Here is a 16849-nt window from a genome sequence, read left to right on the forward strand (position 1 = left end):
AATACGTATTTGGGTTTGCCAGTTACAAAACATATGTGATAAAAGTGAGGATTTAAACAGTGATAGTATGTGAAGTATGCTATGAAGTATGCCATTACTGATGATTGAATGTACTGAAAATGTATTTGTGAGTATTTTAAACGTGCATTCCACCACTCCAATGGGACTGTGCAACATAGCCAGCGGTTTGCCAACCTCTCTCTCCCTTGCACTCTCTCTCGCTCTTTCTCTCTCCTTCTCCTCTACTTCTTTTTCTTTGCGTCTGCGCTGCCTCTCCTCCTCCATCTCTCTCTGGGCAGCGAGGGCGTCGGCCTTGGCGTGGGCTTGGCCAGCCGCTTTGTGGAAGCCCCTCTGGAGCTGTTGTAGCTGCCCCAGGAGGTGCCTGCTCTGTTCGGGAGCCAGGTCCTGAGCCCGCTCCGAGATGAACACCTGGATGTCAAAGGCCACCGTGTTGACGTCATTGGAGCGGGCCGAGAGAGACGACTGCAACTCCTGAGGGAGAAAGAAGAAAGTAGAGAATGAACTGAGGAACAGCTGAACTTGACGCAAAGTGTAGGCTGAATCCGAACAAAGGTCAGTAATTGGACACTTGAAAGTGCACAAGAAGAGGGTACAATATAAAACTTGAAGTATGGGGTGAGTGTGCTAACCTTGCACAGCTGGAGCCGTTGTGTGAGCTGAGCAGGAGTCTCGCCCTGGGTTTGTCCATCCATTCCTGTCATTTGTGCCTCAGTCTCCTTCAGCCAGGAAAGAATATCCTCGACTCGCCCTCCAAGTGACTTCTGTTCTCCAGTCAATGCCTCCTGAGAGAGAGAAACAAACTGCACTGATTAGCAAAGGGTGACAATAATGGATTAAACACCAAAAACACACAGGTTTCATATATCAATCAACTATACCAGGGGTATTCAACTCTTACCCTAAGAGGTCCGGAACCTGCTGGTTTTCTGTTCTACCTGATAATTAATTGCACACACCTGGTGTCCCAGGTCTAAATAAATCCTTGATTAGAGGGGAACAATGTAAAAATGCAGTGGAACTGGCTTTGAGGTAGTGTACTATTCTATGTACCATTACCGTATATGCGTCTCTGTGTGCGTGCAGCCCCTGCAGGATGTTTTCAGAGACCCCTCTGGCAGCCTTGTAACCTCGAGCTAAGCTTCGGCCATCCTTCTCCAAGGCCAATAGTAGCTGAGGTGGGACTTCCTGTGGGCGGGGCTCCAGCAGCTGCCCAGCAGCATCCACTGCCTTGTTGACCTGGGGTTCTAAATCCCGAAGTTCTAGATCCAAGGTCTGAGATAATAGCACGTTTTGTCAATTTTGAAACCTAAGATTTTAATTGTGGTAACATCCTAGATTATTAATTTTCAACAGGTACCAAATATCTTACATCTGTTTGTTTGATGATGTCATCAAGAGCAATGAGGCTGCGACCAATCGACTGTTGCTGCTGCTGCTGGACGCGGACCTCGATGTGTCTCACCATAGAGAGCAGAGACACAATTTGCTGGTCACGTTCCAGGCATTCCTGGCGGAGCAACGAGGACTAATGGAAAGGGAATGTCACATGAGCATCAGTCTGAATGGCATTTTTCCAATAAACAGAAAAAATGTACAGCTTATTATTGTGTTACACATTACAGATAATGTATGAACAAGTAGAGACAATTTGCATTTCACCTACTAAATGTATCGACTGCTTACCTTTCCCTTCTTAGCTGGGCTTTTCTCTTTCGTTATCTCCAATGCTTGGATTTCTCCATCCTCCTTCCAGCTGTCAGTTGTATCAGAATCAGGTACTTCTGTTGTATCAGATTCAACAATCTCATCAGACTGTGGGGTCTCAACAGACCAGGACCGTCCTGATTCTGAGGACTCAAGGTACTTTTCCTCTTTAGATTCAGTTTCAGTGGGACTGTCGAGTTTCTGCTCCTTCTGTTGTTGTTTCTTCTTCTTCATTTTGCCAGTGGTTTTAGCCGGCTGGGTCACAGGTGCCACAGAGGCCTTGACCAGATGGGCGCCCGACATGGATACAAGGGCTTCAGGAGAGGCATCCACAATGTCAACACGATGGGCGTCTGGGTGGACATCTTTCTCAGGTGTACCAATCCTAAATTGTTCAATTTCTTTGCCATGCGGATCAGTTTCTCTCCCCAAAGAAATGTCCTCCTCAGTTTTCTCCTCCAGATGTACATCGACTTGGTATGGTGCAGTGGTGTGGGTCGATCTTTGTTGATTGGTGTCAACTCCACTAGGACTCTTAGTAAAGGCAGCCATTTTGTTCATCTCGTCACCACTTGCCACCCTTGTTACATCACTGTCTGATTGACCGTCTTGCTGCTTCTCAGTCTTCCGCTCATCCCCAGAGACTGAGCTGTCAACATCAGCCGGTGTCGAATCTGCTCTAATGTGGATGGATGGCTTCTCCTCTGTCGCAGGTTCAACTTTTTCTACCATCTTAGACTTTTTGTTCTTTTTATTTTTCTTTCCCGACTTGGTCTCTTTAAGGTGGTCTGTTAGAGACGTATGCGCCTCCTTTCCTTCTTCAATCTGGTCGAACACAACCTTCTCCTCTTCCCTTTTAGACTGGTCTGATCGAACTTTCTCCTCTTTCTCTACTTCTAAAGCCTTCTTCACTTCCTCTGCTGCTACAGTTACTGTAGAAGGTTCAGGCGCAACTTTCTCCCTTTCTCCTTCTCCCTTCTTGTCAATTTCCTTGCCCTCCCTCTCTTCTGGTGAACCCCCAGGAGGACTCCCCACAGTCTTAACCTCCTCTTCGGACATCACCAAACTCTCTCTCTTCCCCACTACCTGACGCAGTGCCACTAGCTCCTCTGCAGCTTGCTTCTCACTAACACCACGCCCCAACACCTTCCTCAGAATACTCTCTTTTGCCTTCAGTAAAAGGGCCTCTTTATCATTGGCTACTGGGGTGGTTTTCAGAGTGAATTCCACCACTTTCCTATCCTTATGCTCCTGCTGTCCAGTCTGTTGAGAAACTGTCTCCACCCCATCTGGATCACTCTTTTCCACAATCTGCTCCACCTCCCACTTTTGCTCATCCTTGTGGACGGATGATCTCTCCTCTGTCGCTGGTTCAACCTTTTCTGCTCCTATGGGTATCTTAGACTTTTTGTCTAAGCTTTCGAGAACAGCCTTCGTTAGTGCCACTTCATAATCGGCTTGATCGCGGATGGATGGTATCTCTTCTGTCACAGGTTCAACCTTCTCTGATGCTTCAGATATCTTGGATGTTTTGTTCTTCTCTACCCATCTTTGAACCAAGAAGATCTTGTTCTCCGTACCCTCTCTCTCTACCTCGGGAGCATCTGCTATGGCTCCTGGTGGAACTGTAGAACCTTCCCTTACTTTGCCAATACCCTTTGGATCTCCGAACCTCTCAACAGTCTGTACCTTAGCACCTTTGAGTGCAGATTGAACATCTTGCACAGGTGACTCCTCTTTCTCCTGTAGGGTAACATAACCTCCAGTGGACTCAGCACCCGTATCCTTACAATTATGACCTTTACCCTCTGAATGTGCATTCTGGTCTTTGTTTTCCGTTTTCTGTATATCAGCTTTTTCTGAGGGTCTTTGCTCAGTATCGACCTCCTTTCCTTTTCCTTTCTTCTTATTCTTCCTCTTCTTTTTGCTCTTACCTTCGGCCTCCTTAGAATTGGCTAACGCATGTCCAAGATCATCACGCTCTCTGACCTCAATCTTTGTATCCTGCTCAACCTCCATTCTACCTTGCTCCACCACTCTCTCAGTACTGTCTTCTACCACATGTGTCTTCCCTTCATCTCTCTCAACTAGGGTAGACATGTCTATGCTGCCCTCTTGATCTCTACCTTCTCTGCCAATGGCCCCTGTCGAATCCATCCGTGGTTCTTTGCCCAAAGCAGACTGCCCATGCAACACAATTGAACTTCTTTCACCCACTGATCTAGACACATTTTTGTTATCTTTTTCTGGTGTTCCAACAGTAACATCTTGCGGAGTCTCCATCTCCTGAAGGGCCTCCTGAAGCCTTTTCTCTGCATTGATTGTAAACTGAGCCAACAAATTGATTGACTGGTTTGACTCAATTTCCAATGACTTCCCGGCTATTGAGGCCTGTTCCATCTCATCTTCAATGTAAACAGAGCCATGGTGTTGCATAGCTCCTGACTGTGTGAATGTTGCAGCTTCTAGAGTCTTCGCAATGTCCTCCGCGATCATCAAAAGGTTGTACCTTTTTTCCGACTCTTCTGGATGTGGGGTTGGAGAAATCACTTCAGAGGTTTCGATAATTATTGGTTTGGTTCGGTTTGGCTGTCTGGCTTGGCGGTCTGGACTGGATATTGATAATGTGTCTGCAGGACTATAGGTCCCACTTGAAGAGGCAACAGGTGTTGAACAATCCTCATCGTCACGTTCTACTTCCGTGGAGCCCAAGTTGTCCTGGAGCTCTGCAGCCATTTCTCTGGATATGAGCCCATCTTTGACAGCTTTCTTTAGGCTTGAGACTCTCTGCCCAGTGGAAGGGTCAAGCAAGCCCCCTTTCAGAACCTGGTTGGTGGCAATGAGCCTGGCCATATGTTCTCCCACCAGCCCTTTCTTAGAAGCTTTAGGCAGAGGGAGCCTAGCTCCATTTGAAATATCAATAATCCCTCCAGTGTCTGCCTGGCTTTGCAACATTCTGAGTGCTGGGACTGGATCAACTTGTTGAGATGCAATCGCTTTAGCTAGGTTCAGGATTTCACCTGTTTGCTTATCCTGGATTCCCTTGAAAGGCTTCACTTCCAAGAAGCGCTTTCCACTCTTAATGTCAATCTTGCCTTGGTTTACAAGGTCTGAGTAAGGCACAATTTGGGCACTTTGTGGATCCAACAAACCTTGTGTTACACCTGGAGAAACCATTGCTGTCTTGGCAATGCTCTCATTTAGAAGACCATCAGAGACAGCCTCTGTCAATGTAAGTCTACACTTTAAATCGGGGTCCAAAATGGCACCTGTGGATGCCTGGAGGAGAGCAGCATCTGGGTTTGAAGAGAGGGCTACCTCCCCCTCACATGCCCGCTCTAACTCCCACAGTTTTGGGGATATGGCACAGTCTACCAGACCTCGCTGCAAAGCACCAGAAATTGACAGTCTAACTCCAGAGTTGTGGTGCACGATGCCACCCTCCGCCACTTGTTGGGACAAGGCTTGATATACTTCCTCCTGCCCAAGCAAACCTCTTTCAAGGGCCTGCTTTAGGGGAACAGGTGACTTAGTTTTGGGATCTACAACCCCATTCATTTGCAGCTGCAATGTTGCTTTGGTGAACGATGCATCTGGGTCTGAGCCTTTTCCACGGCATGACTTCTCCAATGCAAATAGCTTCTCTATTTGGTCCTCCTCTATCAGCCCAAGGTTGGCTGCCAGGGTAACAGACACTTTTTTGTCTCTTCGCAGGTCAACCACTCCCCCTGAGACCACCTGGGCCTCCAGGAGCCGAGCAGCTGTGTTGGAGTCTATCAGGCCTGCCTGAGCAGCATCCTTCAGGGTACAAATTTTCCCCTTCTCTACATCCACTACCCCTGCCAGGGTCTTCTCTGATTTCAGCACACGCCACATCAGGTCTTCGTCAAGCAGACCCTCCTGCATCACATCCTCCATGCTCAGGGATTCGCACGCGCTGACATCCAGGAAACCTCCGAAAAGTCCTGCCTTGGCCATCAGCTTGACTGCAGTGTGTCCAGGGAGGACCCCCTGAGCCACGGCTTCATCTGGGAGAAGCCGCTGCCCTCCTTCAGTCAGTAGACCCCCTTGCTGAAGCTCCGAGGCCAACCTTTCCAGCTCAACATCCTCCTCAGTCTTCACCACTGCTGCCTCTAATCCCATAATCTGGGGTAGGGTCTTCTCTGTGACCCTCTGAGTATCCTTCACAGCATACTTAACTTCAACACTCACAGGCACACTCTCCTTTTCATCTGCCTCTGACGGGGAGATATCAGGTTCTTTGAAATATTGGGCTGGCATCAAAGTCTCTGGCTTTACTGGTGTCGAGTACATTTCTAAGGCTTCCACAAGTGGACTGTCAACATCTTCCACGAGTGAGTCATCCTCCTTCGTCTTCCTGTGACCACTCTCTCTTGCGCCCTCTGATTCCATCGCTACCAGCCCATCTTCATACGAGTCTGTCATTTGCGTTTCCAGTAGTCCAGCTGAGGGCGGGGCACTTTCAAAACTAACCATTTCATCCTTTTCGCCTTTTACTTCTCTATGTACACCTCCATCTACCTCCTCACTTATTCTCATGGTTGAGTCAAGGTCTACCTGTCCCATCTCCTTTATTCCAGTTTGATTAGCCTGCAACGTGTCAGGTGTACCATCCCATCCTTGATTATCAGCTTCTTCTACCATCTTTCTGGGATAAGTATATTTTTCAGGCAAGCTGAATATTGCACTCTTTTCTTGGACATTTCCAACTTCCCTTGCCTGCGGAGTAACTGGCAAACATACATCTGGCGCCACTTCCATACACTCCTGTCTTTCCGTAGTCAAACTCAACCCTTCCTCAACCACTCCAGGTATAGGATCCACATTGATCAGACCAGCAGCAGCCTTGACAAGTTCCACCAGCTCAGGCTCAAGCAGCACTAAGCGCTGGCCAGAATGGGCATCCATATAGCTGTGGGTCATTACATGGAAAAGCAGGCGGTGATGTGCCTGCTCCTCAGGGGCCATTTTCTCCAGGAATGAGGGGTCACAGTTGAGCCCTGGGGAAGAGGACAGAGGATGGGATGTGCCAGTGGAGCCCCAGATTAAGCGATTCAGTTTTGGGGAACCTGACTGGTTCATATTGTGTAGCACATCTGGGATCTGAATCTCCTTCAGAATCTCAGCCACTTTGGGTTCAAGGACCTCCTTAGCCTGATTCAGGGACACAACCTTGGGGGTTTCCGGAAGGTAGAGGGCGCCTATCGCATGGCGTTGTCTCAGGATGTTCCAAGCTAGTTCTCCCGAGATTACCCCTTGTTGTAGAGCCTCTGCAATGGGCAGCAGCTCCCCTGACTCAGGCCAGAGCATCCCTATAAAAGCCCAGAGGGACTCGAGCACCAGAAGGGCCAAATGAGGTGAGAGCAGGTCCATCTGGATGGCTTTCTCCACCCCTAGGCGATCCCCAGTTACAGGGTCTAGTATCCCACCACACTGCAGCTGGCGGGTCAGCATGGCACAGGCCAGGTCCTGGTCCATCAGATTGTGACGCACAGCCTCGTTCACAGTCAGAAGATGCCCAGAACGGGGGTCAGAGATGCCACCAGCAAACAGCTGGGCCTCCAGTAATCTCACTGCTACTTGCCTGTCAATCAGTCCCTCTTGGACGGCACGGAAGATCCCGACCTTCCTGCCAGATCGGAGACAGACTGTTCCTCCTGGCTGCTGTTTCACTGGCAGCAGATACAAGCCAGTGTCATCGCTGAGGACACAGCGCTGCTGCAGTTCAGACAGATTCAGTTTATCGGCTGTGTTGGGGTCAATAAGCTCCCGCCGATTGACCCGTGAACCGAGCTTGGTGTAGACCCTTGGGGTCAGCAGGTCCATCTCTCCAGCACTATTCAAGGTTAGTCTACCTTCTCCTAAATCCCTCAGGCCTCCTGTGTTTATCTGCAGCTCCAGGATACGCAGCCCCACCTCCTCTTTGATAAGGCCCGCCTCCATGGCTGCAGCCACTGGGAGGAGTTGGCCCTCCAATTGTTCTGTCTGGTCGACAAGATGCAAGGCACTCTCCAGCTCTGATAGGGATTGGCTGATGTGACTATCAATCAGGCCACAGTTGAGGCCCTCTTCCAGTGATAGGCTCACAGGGGAGTCAGGCTGAAACAACCCGCCCACGGTGAGCTGGGCCTCCAACAAGACATGGCAGGTGTCCAGGTCTATGAGGCCACGCTGTGCAGCTTGGAAGACTGGGACGGTTTCCATGGTGCCCAGGTCAATAACGCCGCCAATGGCAGATTGGCTCTGAAGATAGAGAGAAACAAATTAAGTGAATATTGGAGCTTCCTTCTACCTACATACTTTGTTAAACAGTCTGATGAGTACTTTGTTGAGGAACCCACAGCCCATAAGTATCCAGCAAGAAGAAAATAACACTTCACCCAAGAGGCATAATAATTACTTCCACATAATTATGGCGACAAAAGCATATTTCAATAGCTACAATATGATATGGCATGCATCTTTTTTTATTTTTTAATAAATGTGTATATTCCCATTTCTCTTTCGTCATGGCACAAGAACACTTACCTCTGTTCGACAAAGCAGGAAGCATGCTACATAGCGAACACAAATGCAGAAAACCAATACGCTACGCAACCTCCAAAAAGGGAGGTAAGGAAAACAGGAAAGAAAGGAGAGAAAGACAGATGAAAGAAAAGAAGATTGAGGAGGCAGGTCAGATCGGAAGCGAGAGAAAGCGAGCGCGACTTACCGAAACGGGGCCGTCGGTCCCGTGGTGGGACACATTAACAGGCCCGAGGGCTCGGCAGATTGAGGAGCGACAGGTGAGAAGCTTGGTGTTAGGATTCTGCATGCCACACTCAGTTCTACCCGAGGCACTGCCTGTGATGGCCCTGACTGACTGACCATTTCAATAGACTCCATAGGCGTTTGGACCATTCACTAGCTATGGCTAAGAGGCATTAGTTACTTCTGACTGCGGTTCATTGGCTCGATCCAAATGTCCTCGCTCAAATCTAACCTAAATTGACTCCACAATGGACTTACCTCACCGATTCTTTGCTCACTGGCTAAGTACCAGATGACATAGACTAGCTCAACTTAAACGTAGATAATAGGATACAGTCCCTTAACTACAGTCCCTCTTATCCTTTGCCGAGAGATGGATGTCCTTGATTCTCTTCTGGCAGCTGTTAGTGATTTTGAAGCAAAACGCTGATTATTTCACACATTAATGCATTAGACGGCACAAACATATACACACACACACACACACTGTGATCTGGACACATCATGCTCAAATGGTGAAGTGGAGGTTTGCGTAGCTGGCCTCTGGCGCTCACACTAAGCCGACTCTTGCAGTTAGACACTCTTCGCTGGTAAGTGAATTGATGCAACGCGTGTACATTTTCATTCTTGAGAGTAAAGAACTACCCAGAAAACCACAACCATTCATTGAAAACACACTCGTGAGTGGAGATTTACGCCCACACACCAACACACTCACTCTCATACAATATAACCCTGATACTCTCGGTACATCCCCGGTACTGGCTCACACACGCATACCATCACATTTGGACTCATGTATATGGTGGTGGGTGTGGGGGTGGGGGGGGACATGGCAGTGTGGTTGGATTTCGACTATGTGAACAAGTATGTGCACATGTTTATGGAGAGGATGTATCCGCTTCTGAGGGTTTATGGCTGAAACATAAAAAAGGTAGTCTACCTAACGTGCGGGGACAGTAAACAACCATTGTAATTTAGTGTAACACCTACTGACTACCTAATGACGGATCCGAAGTGATGTGGAGCATACGGAGGGAGGGGTGACTGTGAATGTGCTCTAACATGGGTGACTATCTTGTGACTATGAAGGCAGACTATGAAGGCACCTCCTATCAAAAAGCTACTATAGCTAAATGGTAGCATGACTTCTTCGGCTCACCGACTACTACGCCAATTGGGGGCCAATAGATTAGTCTTTTAGCAGATGTGTTTGATGACGATGATGATGATGATGGGTGACACGGCTGCAAGCAGGTTGCTGGTGCAAGTGAGGGGGGGGGCTCACCATGCAATTACACACGAAATGGCTGTTAAGCCAAACCGAGTCCATGAGGTAACAACATTCAGTATGGGGGATGATGGGTGTCAAAAAATGCACTCGTGGTGACGGGCAACACACAGCATGCGACACACTCTCGCTCACACACACTCTCGCTCACACACACTCTCGCTCACACACAAACGCGCTCAGCTCGTGAGCATATTCCATTTCAGACCCTCAAAATGCACAATAGGCAGACAGACATTGTCAGAGAGGAACATAATTGAACAGCAATGTCGTAAGCTCGCATTGGCAACTCCGCTCGTGAGTTTACGGCTTGAGCCGCAACTGCTCTACTCCTCCCTCTTGCCTTTCCCAGTCACCCTCCCTCCTTCCCTCCCTCCATCCACTCTACCTTTCTCTGCTCCTCTTTGGCCTGCTGTTGCACCAGCTGTTGCAGTTGGGCGGTGGAACTGTCACACAGCTGGCTGTAGGTGGCAGTTAGCTCGTCCAGCTGGGAGGTGACCTGGGCACGTTCCTCTGGGGACAACCTAGAGGACAAACGTTTCTGTCAGTTTCATCTTGTGTGTGTGTGTGTGTGTGTGTGGTGTGTGGATATAGGTGAGATGTTACTGACTGCCCTATACAGTATGTGTGTTTATACAGTGGTATTAATGTGTGTAAGAGAAATCTGAACTTACTTGCTGGCCTGTTTCGACATCAGGAAGACTTGGGTGTTCCTGATAACCTTAGCCACCTCCTCCTTCTTAGCCGCTAACTGCTCACTCACGGCCTATGAACACAACACAAATGAACATTTGAAAAAAGTAAAAACTGGTACATATATTTTATCGACTAAGAGAGTGTGATATAAGAAAGAACAGTGGATGCGATATTCAATTCTATAATATACTAGATGCATTTCATATTTCTGTACCTCCTGCGCTGCGATGGATGACTCGGAAGAGGGGTCCCCTGCTCGGCTCTGGAGGCCCTTGACCCAGCCCAGCAGCTCTGACACCTGGACGACCCTCTGCTGCCTCTCCTCCTCCACCTCTTTCTGCGGGGGGGGAATCGTGTCACAGATTGGCGGTACAGACAATAAATCTGACAGAAACAAAGAAAAGTTGAAGACACCAGAAGAGAGGGAGAATGAAAAACTGAAAAAAAGAGCGAGACACACAGTACCTCTTCTTCCTCTAGCCTCCTCAGTGCATCGCTGATGTACTTGACGTGCTGCGTCGTCAAGGTAACCAGGGCTGTGTAGCGCGTGCGCAAGTCCATGAACTGGAATGGCAAAGAAATCTCGTTGCTTGTGGCTTCGCACGATGACATTGGCACACATCTTTCTAGAAATACATTAGCCACACTGTGACGCCCCCCCCTCCATCTCTCCTCACCTCCTGCGTGATGGCGTCTGATGAAGAGTGCATCCTCCTCCTCTTCCCGGTCGACTTCTGCGTCGACTCCACAAACGCTCTGAATGTCATCAGCTGCAGCTCGTAGTCCTGAAGGACACAGACACGGGTAACTTATTTACATCAAGCAGAAAATGACTTTATGTTGTATTGTTATGGGACATTTAGTGTGGAAATTGGCTATCCAGTAGCCTACCTCAATTTAAAATATGACACATAGCAAGAATAATCATATTTTGAGACAGACATCAAATCACATTTTATTTGTCACAACAAATAAACCACAGGTGTAGACTAACAGTGAAATGGTTACTATGGGGTCCTTTTCCAATCATCTAAAAAACATATATCTACATTACAATGACAAAGTGATGTTGTCATCTACCTTCACAGAGGTGCAATACTGTTTTGAGTGCGTTTGGCACTCGTCCAGTTTGGTCTGGTTCTTTTCGATGTCGGCTACTAATGCCTGAGGAGAGAATCAGGTCAAAGAGAATAGATGTTATTTACAGATGTCACTCAACCACAGTCAGATCTTCCATTAGTTTCAATCACTCTCCTCATTAGCCTATTTTAAACAAAGCTATTGCTCATCTCTTTTTTCCCCCCAATGAACCTCTCTATGGCTGGGTCAATATCTATCTACTGTGTAGTTGTTCTACCCGTCTCGCTCCGCCCCCTTTCTACCCGTCTCGCTCCGCCCCCTTTCTACCCGTCTCGCTCCGCCCCCTTTCTACCCGTCTCGCTCCGCCCCCTTTCTACCCGTCTCGCTCCGCCCCCTTTCTACCCGTCTCGCTCCGCCCCCTTTCTACCCGTCTCGCTCCGCCCCCTTTCTACCCGTCTCGCTCCGCCCCCTTTCTACCCGTCGTTCGGTCTCCATCCATCCCTCTCACCGTTTGTTGTGCTAGTTGTTCAGACAGGACTTTGCTGTCAGTCTTTCCAGGCTGGGTGTTTTCCTGTCTCTCAGTGGTCTCCTCTATCCAGTGGATCAGAGCAGAGTGACCATCTCTGTACTGCTGCAGGACCGAGCCCAGGGCTTCCAGCTCCCCTCGCCTGAAAAAAACACACCAACACATCACATACCATTCAATTAATTACCCAATCAGTGATATGGGTCTATGCTCTTCTCTATTTCACATTTGACTAGAACGGTGGTTTTCAAAACCTGTCCCCATCTCAAGGAAATACTGTATTCATTTAAGCATAAACCTACAGTACAAATACTGAGTGAGGATTAAGCTTCACATAATACTTTTATAAAAATGATCTGACTAACTTTGACTCCATCCATCCATCCATCCATCCCCATCCACCACTCACCGTGTGTCCATCTGTCTCTTGACTCCGGCCCACCTCTCGGTGAGCTGGGCGGCTTTCTCCTGGTAGCGCTCCAGCTCCGGGCTGCGGTCTGGGTGGAGCCTGTTCAGCTGAGTCCCCGCCTCTCGGGCCTTCTGTACCTCCGACTGCAGGGAGCTAAACACCCCTTCCTGGTCCTCAAGCTCCGACTGCCACGTCTGGAGTGAAGGGGAGACGCAGAGAATCAGCACACAGACACACTCCTATCATTAGCAGACAAACCGTAATATTGGTCCATGCTTCGTCTTCGTGGGCATTAATAACTTTGTCATGCGTGTGTACTACCCAGTATCTGAGTTAGTGGGATTAGTAGATAGATTGGTCTTTCATTGTATCTGCCAGTCCCTTACCCCCAATTGTTCCCGTAGGGCCTGGATGGCGTTGGTGTCTGCAGGGACGATGTCCTCCTCACTCAGCCTGCTCTCGTACCTCTTCACCTGGCTCTCGGCGGCCTGCAAGCTGTACATCAGCACATCTACGGACTTCAGCCTGAGAGAAAATGGGGAAGCGCGTGATACTTAGTCAAGTGTATTGGTTAAGAGAAGAGTATTTTGACTGTGTGTGAGCGCGTGCGGCCAACCCACTTGTGCAGGTAGACGGAGGAGAGGTTGTGCAGTCTGTCGATCTTCTCCACAGCCAGGTTGAGTTCAGAGCGCAGCACGGGGACACTGGAGGAGGTGGGCTTCTCCTCAAAGAAACTCACACAGCGACGCGACACCTCACCAAGACTGGTCCGCAGACCATCCAGGTCCGACTGCAGCTTCTGACACCGGGAATAAGGGTTAGTCTTGATTTGTATATTCAATATACAACATTAAGTTGAGACATGAAAATAAATGAAAGCAACTGAATAAAGTTAGTGCTGGTCTCCTTTTCATTGGTAGATGAATAAGAGGGTAAGGACTCTGGTGACCAGCAGATGGGGCTGTGGCGCAATTCTGACCTCCTGCTCTGCAATTTGAACAGTGTTGTCGATGCTGTCACCCGATCGGTTGCTAGGGGGAGGAGTCTGAATGCCACGCATCAGCCTTTGCTCCGCCTCCTCCAGACGCAGTTGAATGTTCTGGAGCTCCGACAGGTAGGACCGAGAGACAGACTCAACCTTCTCCACTGGAGAGAGAGAGAGAGAGAAAGAGAGAGAAAGAGAAAGAGAGAGAAAGAGAGAGAAAGAAAGAAAGAAAGAAAGAGAGAAAGAGAGAGCGAGGAGGTGGAAAGAGGGGAAGAGTAGATGAAAGACGAAAAGAAAAAGAGAGAGGAAGGGGTAGAGAGAGGAAGGGGTAGAGAAAGGGGGAGAGTAAATGGAGACAGACGGTGAGAGGGAAGACAAGAGAGATCATTGAATTTCAATCCCACTTAATTGGGTCAATGCACCATCATAAAACCCTTTCATGACAATCCCCAATGTTGCCCTCAAGCCCCAAATGTGGATGAAGCAAAGAGTGGGTGAAGTGGGGGGGGGATGCACTCTGTCGATCTTCCTGTCCCCAGGCAAAACAGACACACGTCTTTTGAGTGAACGATTTACAGTTGAAGTCGGAAGTTTCACACGTTTTCAGACGTTTGATCCTGTAAAAGAAATTCCCTGTCTTTGGTCAGTTAGGATCGCCACTATTTTAAGAATGTGAAATGTCAGAATTATAGTAGAGAGAATTGTTTATTTCAGCTTTTATTTCTTTCATCACATTCCCAGTGGGTCCGAAGTTTACATGCACTCAATTAGTATTTGGTAGCATTGCCTTTAAATTGTTTAACTTGGGTCAAAGGTTTCGGGTAGCCTTCCACAAGCTTCCACAATTATTTTCCATTCCTCCTGACAGAGCTGGTGTAACTGAGTCAGGTTTGTAGGCCTCCTTGCTTGCACACACTTTTTCAGTTCTGCCCACATATTTTCTATAGGACTGAGTTCAGGGCTTTGTGATGGCCACTCCAATACCTTAACTTTGTTGTCCTTAAGCCATTTTGCCACAACTTTGGAAGTATGCTTGGGGTCATTGTCCATTTGGAAGACCAACTTGCGACCAAGCTTTAACTTCCTGACTGATGTCTTGAGATGTTGCTTCAATATATCCACATACTTTTCCTCATGATGCCATCTATATTGTGAAGTGCACCAGTCCCTCCTGCAGCAAAGCAACCCCACAACATGATGCTGCCACCCCCGTGCTTCAGTTGGGATGGTGTTCTTCGGCTTGCAAGCCTCCCCCTTTTTCCTCCAAACATAATGATGGTCACTATGGCCAAACAGTTCTATTTTTGTTTCATCAGACCAGAGGACATTTCTCCAAAAAGTACAATCTTTGTCCCCATGTGCAGTTGCAAACCGTAGTCTGGCTTTTTTATGGCTGTTTTGGAGCAGTGGCTGAGTGGCCTTTCAGGTTATGTTGATATAGGACTCGTTTTACTGTGGATATAGGTACTTTTGTACCTGTTTCCTCCAGCATCTTCACAAGGTTGTTTGCTCTTCGGGGATTGATTTGCACTTTTCGCACCAAAGTACATTCACCTCTAGGAGTCAGAACGCGTCTCCTTCCTGAGTGGTATGACGGCAACGTGGTCCCATGGTGTTTATACTTGCGTATTATTGTTTGAACAGATGAACGTGGTACCTTCAGGCATTTGGAAATTGTTCCCAAGGATGAACCAGACTTGTGGAGGTCAACAATATTTTCTGTGGTTTTGGCTGATTTCTTTTGATTTCCTATGATGCACTGAGTTTGAAGGTTGGCCTTGAAATACATCCACAGGTTCACCTCCAATTGACTCAAAGATGTCAATTAGCCTATCAGAAGCTTCTAAAGCCATGACATCATTTTCTGGAATTTTCCAAGCTGTTACTTCTGACCCACTGGAATTGTGATACAGTGAATTATAAGTTACATAATCTGTCTGTAAACAATTGTTAGAAAAATGACTTGTGTCATGCACAAAGTAGATGTCCTAACCAACTTGCCAAAACTATGGTTTGTTAACTAGAAATTTGTGGAGTGGTTGAAAAACAAGTTTTAACTCCAACATAAGTGTATGTAAACTTCCGACTTCCACTGTATGTGCCCTATAAATAATTTGGATGAATCTAAATACTACCGACCAAGTAAAGGCAAGCAAGTATGTGAGCAAAGTAAGCCAAACTCGACACTCCCTCCCAATTCTCCAACCTTTCCCATGAAACGTGCACTTACCCCTCGTGCATTTAAAACCAAAGGATTTGTGTACGCATTGGCATCCAATACCCATCCTCTGCTTTTAAATCCAAATAAGGTGAGTGAACAAGTGCACACATCAGGGGAAAAAGGCTGGAGAACTGGGACCCGAGAAACCGTATCTGTCCATCTACCCGTCTCCATGTTGACCAGCAGGTCCTGGCAGTGTTCCTGGGCGGTGTGGGCGTCTCTCTCCAGCTCGCGTCTCTCGGTCGGGGTGAAGAGGCCGCTCTCTTTGCTGTCAGAGAGGAAGTCAGCCAGGTGGGCCTCCAGGTGGTCCAGAGCCTGCTCCCTCGCCACAGGGGTCTGGGAACGTACCTGAGGGGTAAGGGGGAGAGAGGTGTATGTCAGATACATTTAAGAGTAGTGGTTGATTTTATATACCAGTCAAAAAAGCATGTATACACCGAGTATATACATTTCAAAAAAACGTGACAGGGACAATGAAGTCAGATACTTATTTCTACTGTGCTCCCTAAAGTGCTGTTGATATGTGTATTAATTAACATGCATTAGGCCGTGATTCATAGGTAATAAGGCATGAAGTCGATATGAACACATTAGCAGATGGTGGGGAAAGAGGAAGATGTATGACAGTGGGACATTACACCATAAATGAAGTAATATGAGATAAAAAGCTATCAGCCTGAGAGGGAGAGAGCAGGAAATGAGTCAAGTGAAATAAATTCATTAGGCCCTAATCTATGGATTTCACATGACTGGGAATAGAGATGTGCATCTGTTGGTCACAGATACCTTAAAATAAAAATGGGCCTCACAATGGGCCTCGGGATCTTGTCACGGTATCAAATGCAATTGTGTTCTTTGTCGGTAGCTTATGCCTTCCCATACCATAACCCCACCACCACAGGGCAATTTATTCACAATGTTGACATAAGCAAATCGCATGCCCACACAACGCCATAAAAAGTGGTCTGCGGTTGTAAGGCTTATGGTAGAGAAATGAACATTACATTCTTTGGCAGAAGCTCTGGTGGACATTTGTGCAGTCAGCATGCCAATTGCACGCTCCCTCAAAACTCTGTGGCATTGTGTTGTGTGACAAAACTGCACATTTTAGAGTGGCCTTTTATTGTCCCCAGCACAAAGTCCAC

The 16849-nt window shown here is 47.8% G+C and overlaps 1 protein-coding gene across 1 annotated transcript in view; it reads right to left on the reverse strand.

The window, feature by feature from the left end:
• The window catches only part of LOC135552280 (microtubule-actin cross-linking factor 1-like), a 268419-nt gene that overhangs the window by 88104 nt on the left and 163466 nt on the right, over positions 1–16849 (reverse strand). The window contains 17 exon segments of the mRNA XM_064983809.1: positions 196–492; positions 651–803; positions 1078–1293; positions 1391–1546; positions 1705–7989; positions 10176–10311; positions 10462–10553; positions 10698–10820; positions 10949–11047; positions 11161–11268; positions 11564–11647; positions 12072–12231; positions 12499–12692; positions 12885–13023; positions 13119–13297; positions 13478–13644; positions 15869–16052. Of these exon segments, the coding sequence (XP_064839881.1) occupies positions 196–492; positions 651–803; positions 1078–1293; positions 1391–1546; positions 1705–7989; positions 10176–10311; positions 10462–10553; positions 10698–10820; positions 10949–11047; positions 11161–11268; positions 11564–11647; positions 12072–12231; positions 12499–12692; positions 12885–13023; positions 13119–13297; positions 13478–13644; positions 15869–16052 (8772 nt within the window).

The sequence above is a fragment of the Oncorhynchus masou genome, chromosome 13 (assembly GCF_036934945.1).
Source record: "Oncorhynchus masou masou isolate Uvic2021 chromosome 13, UVic_Omas_1.1, whole genome shotgun sequence".
Lineage (NCBI taxonomy): Eukaryota > Metazoa > Chordata > Actinopteri > Salmoniformes > Salmonidae > Oncorhynchus > Oncorhynchus masou.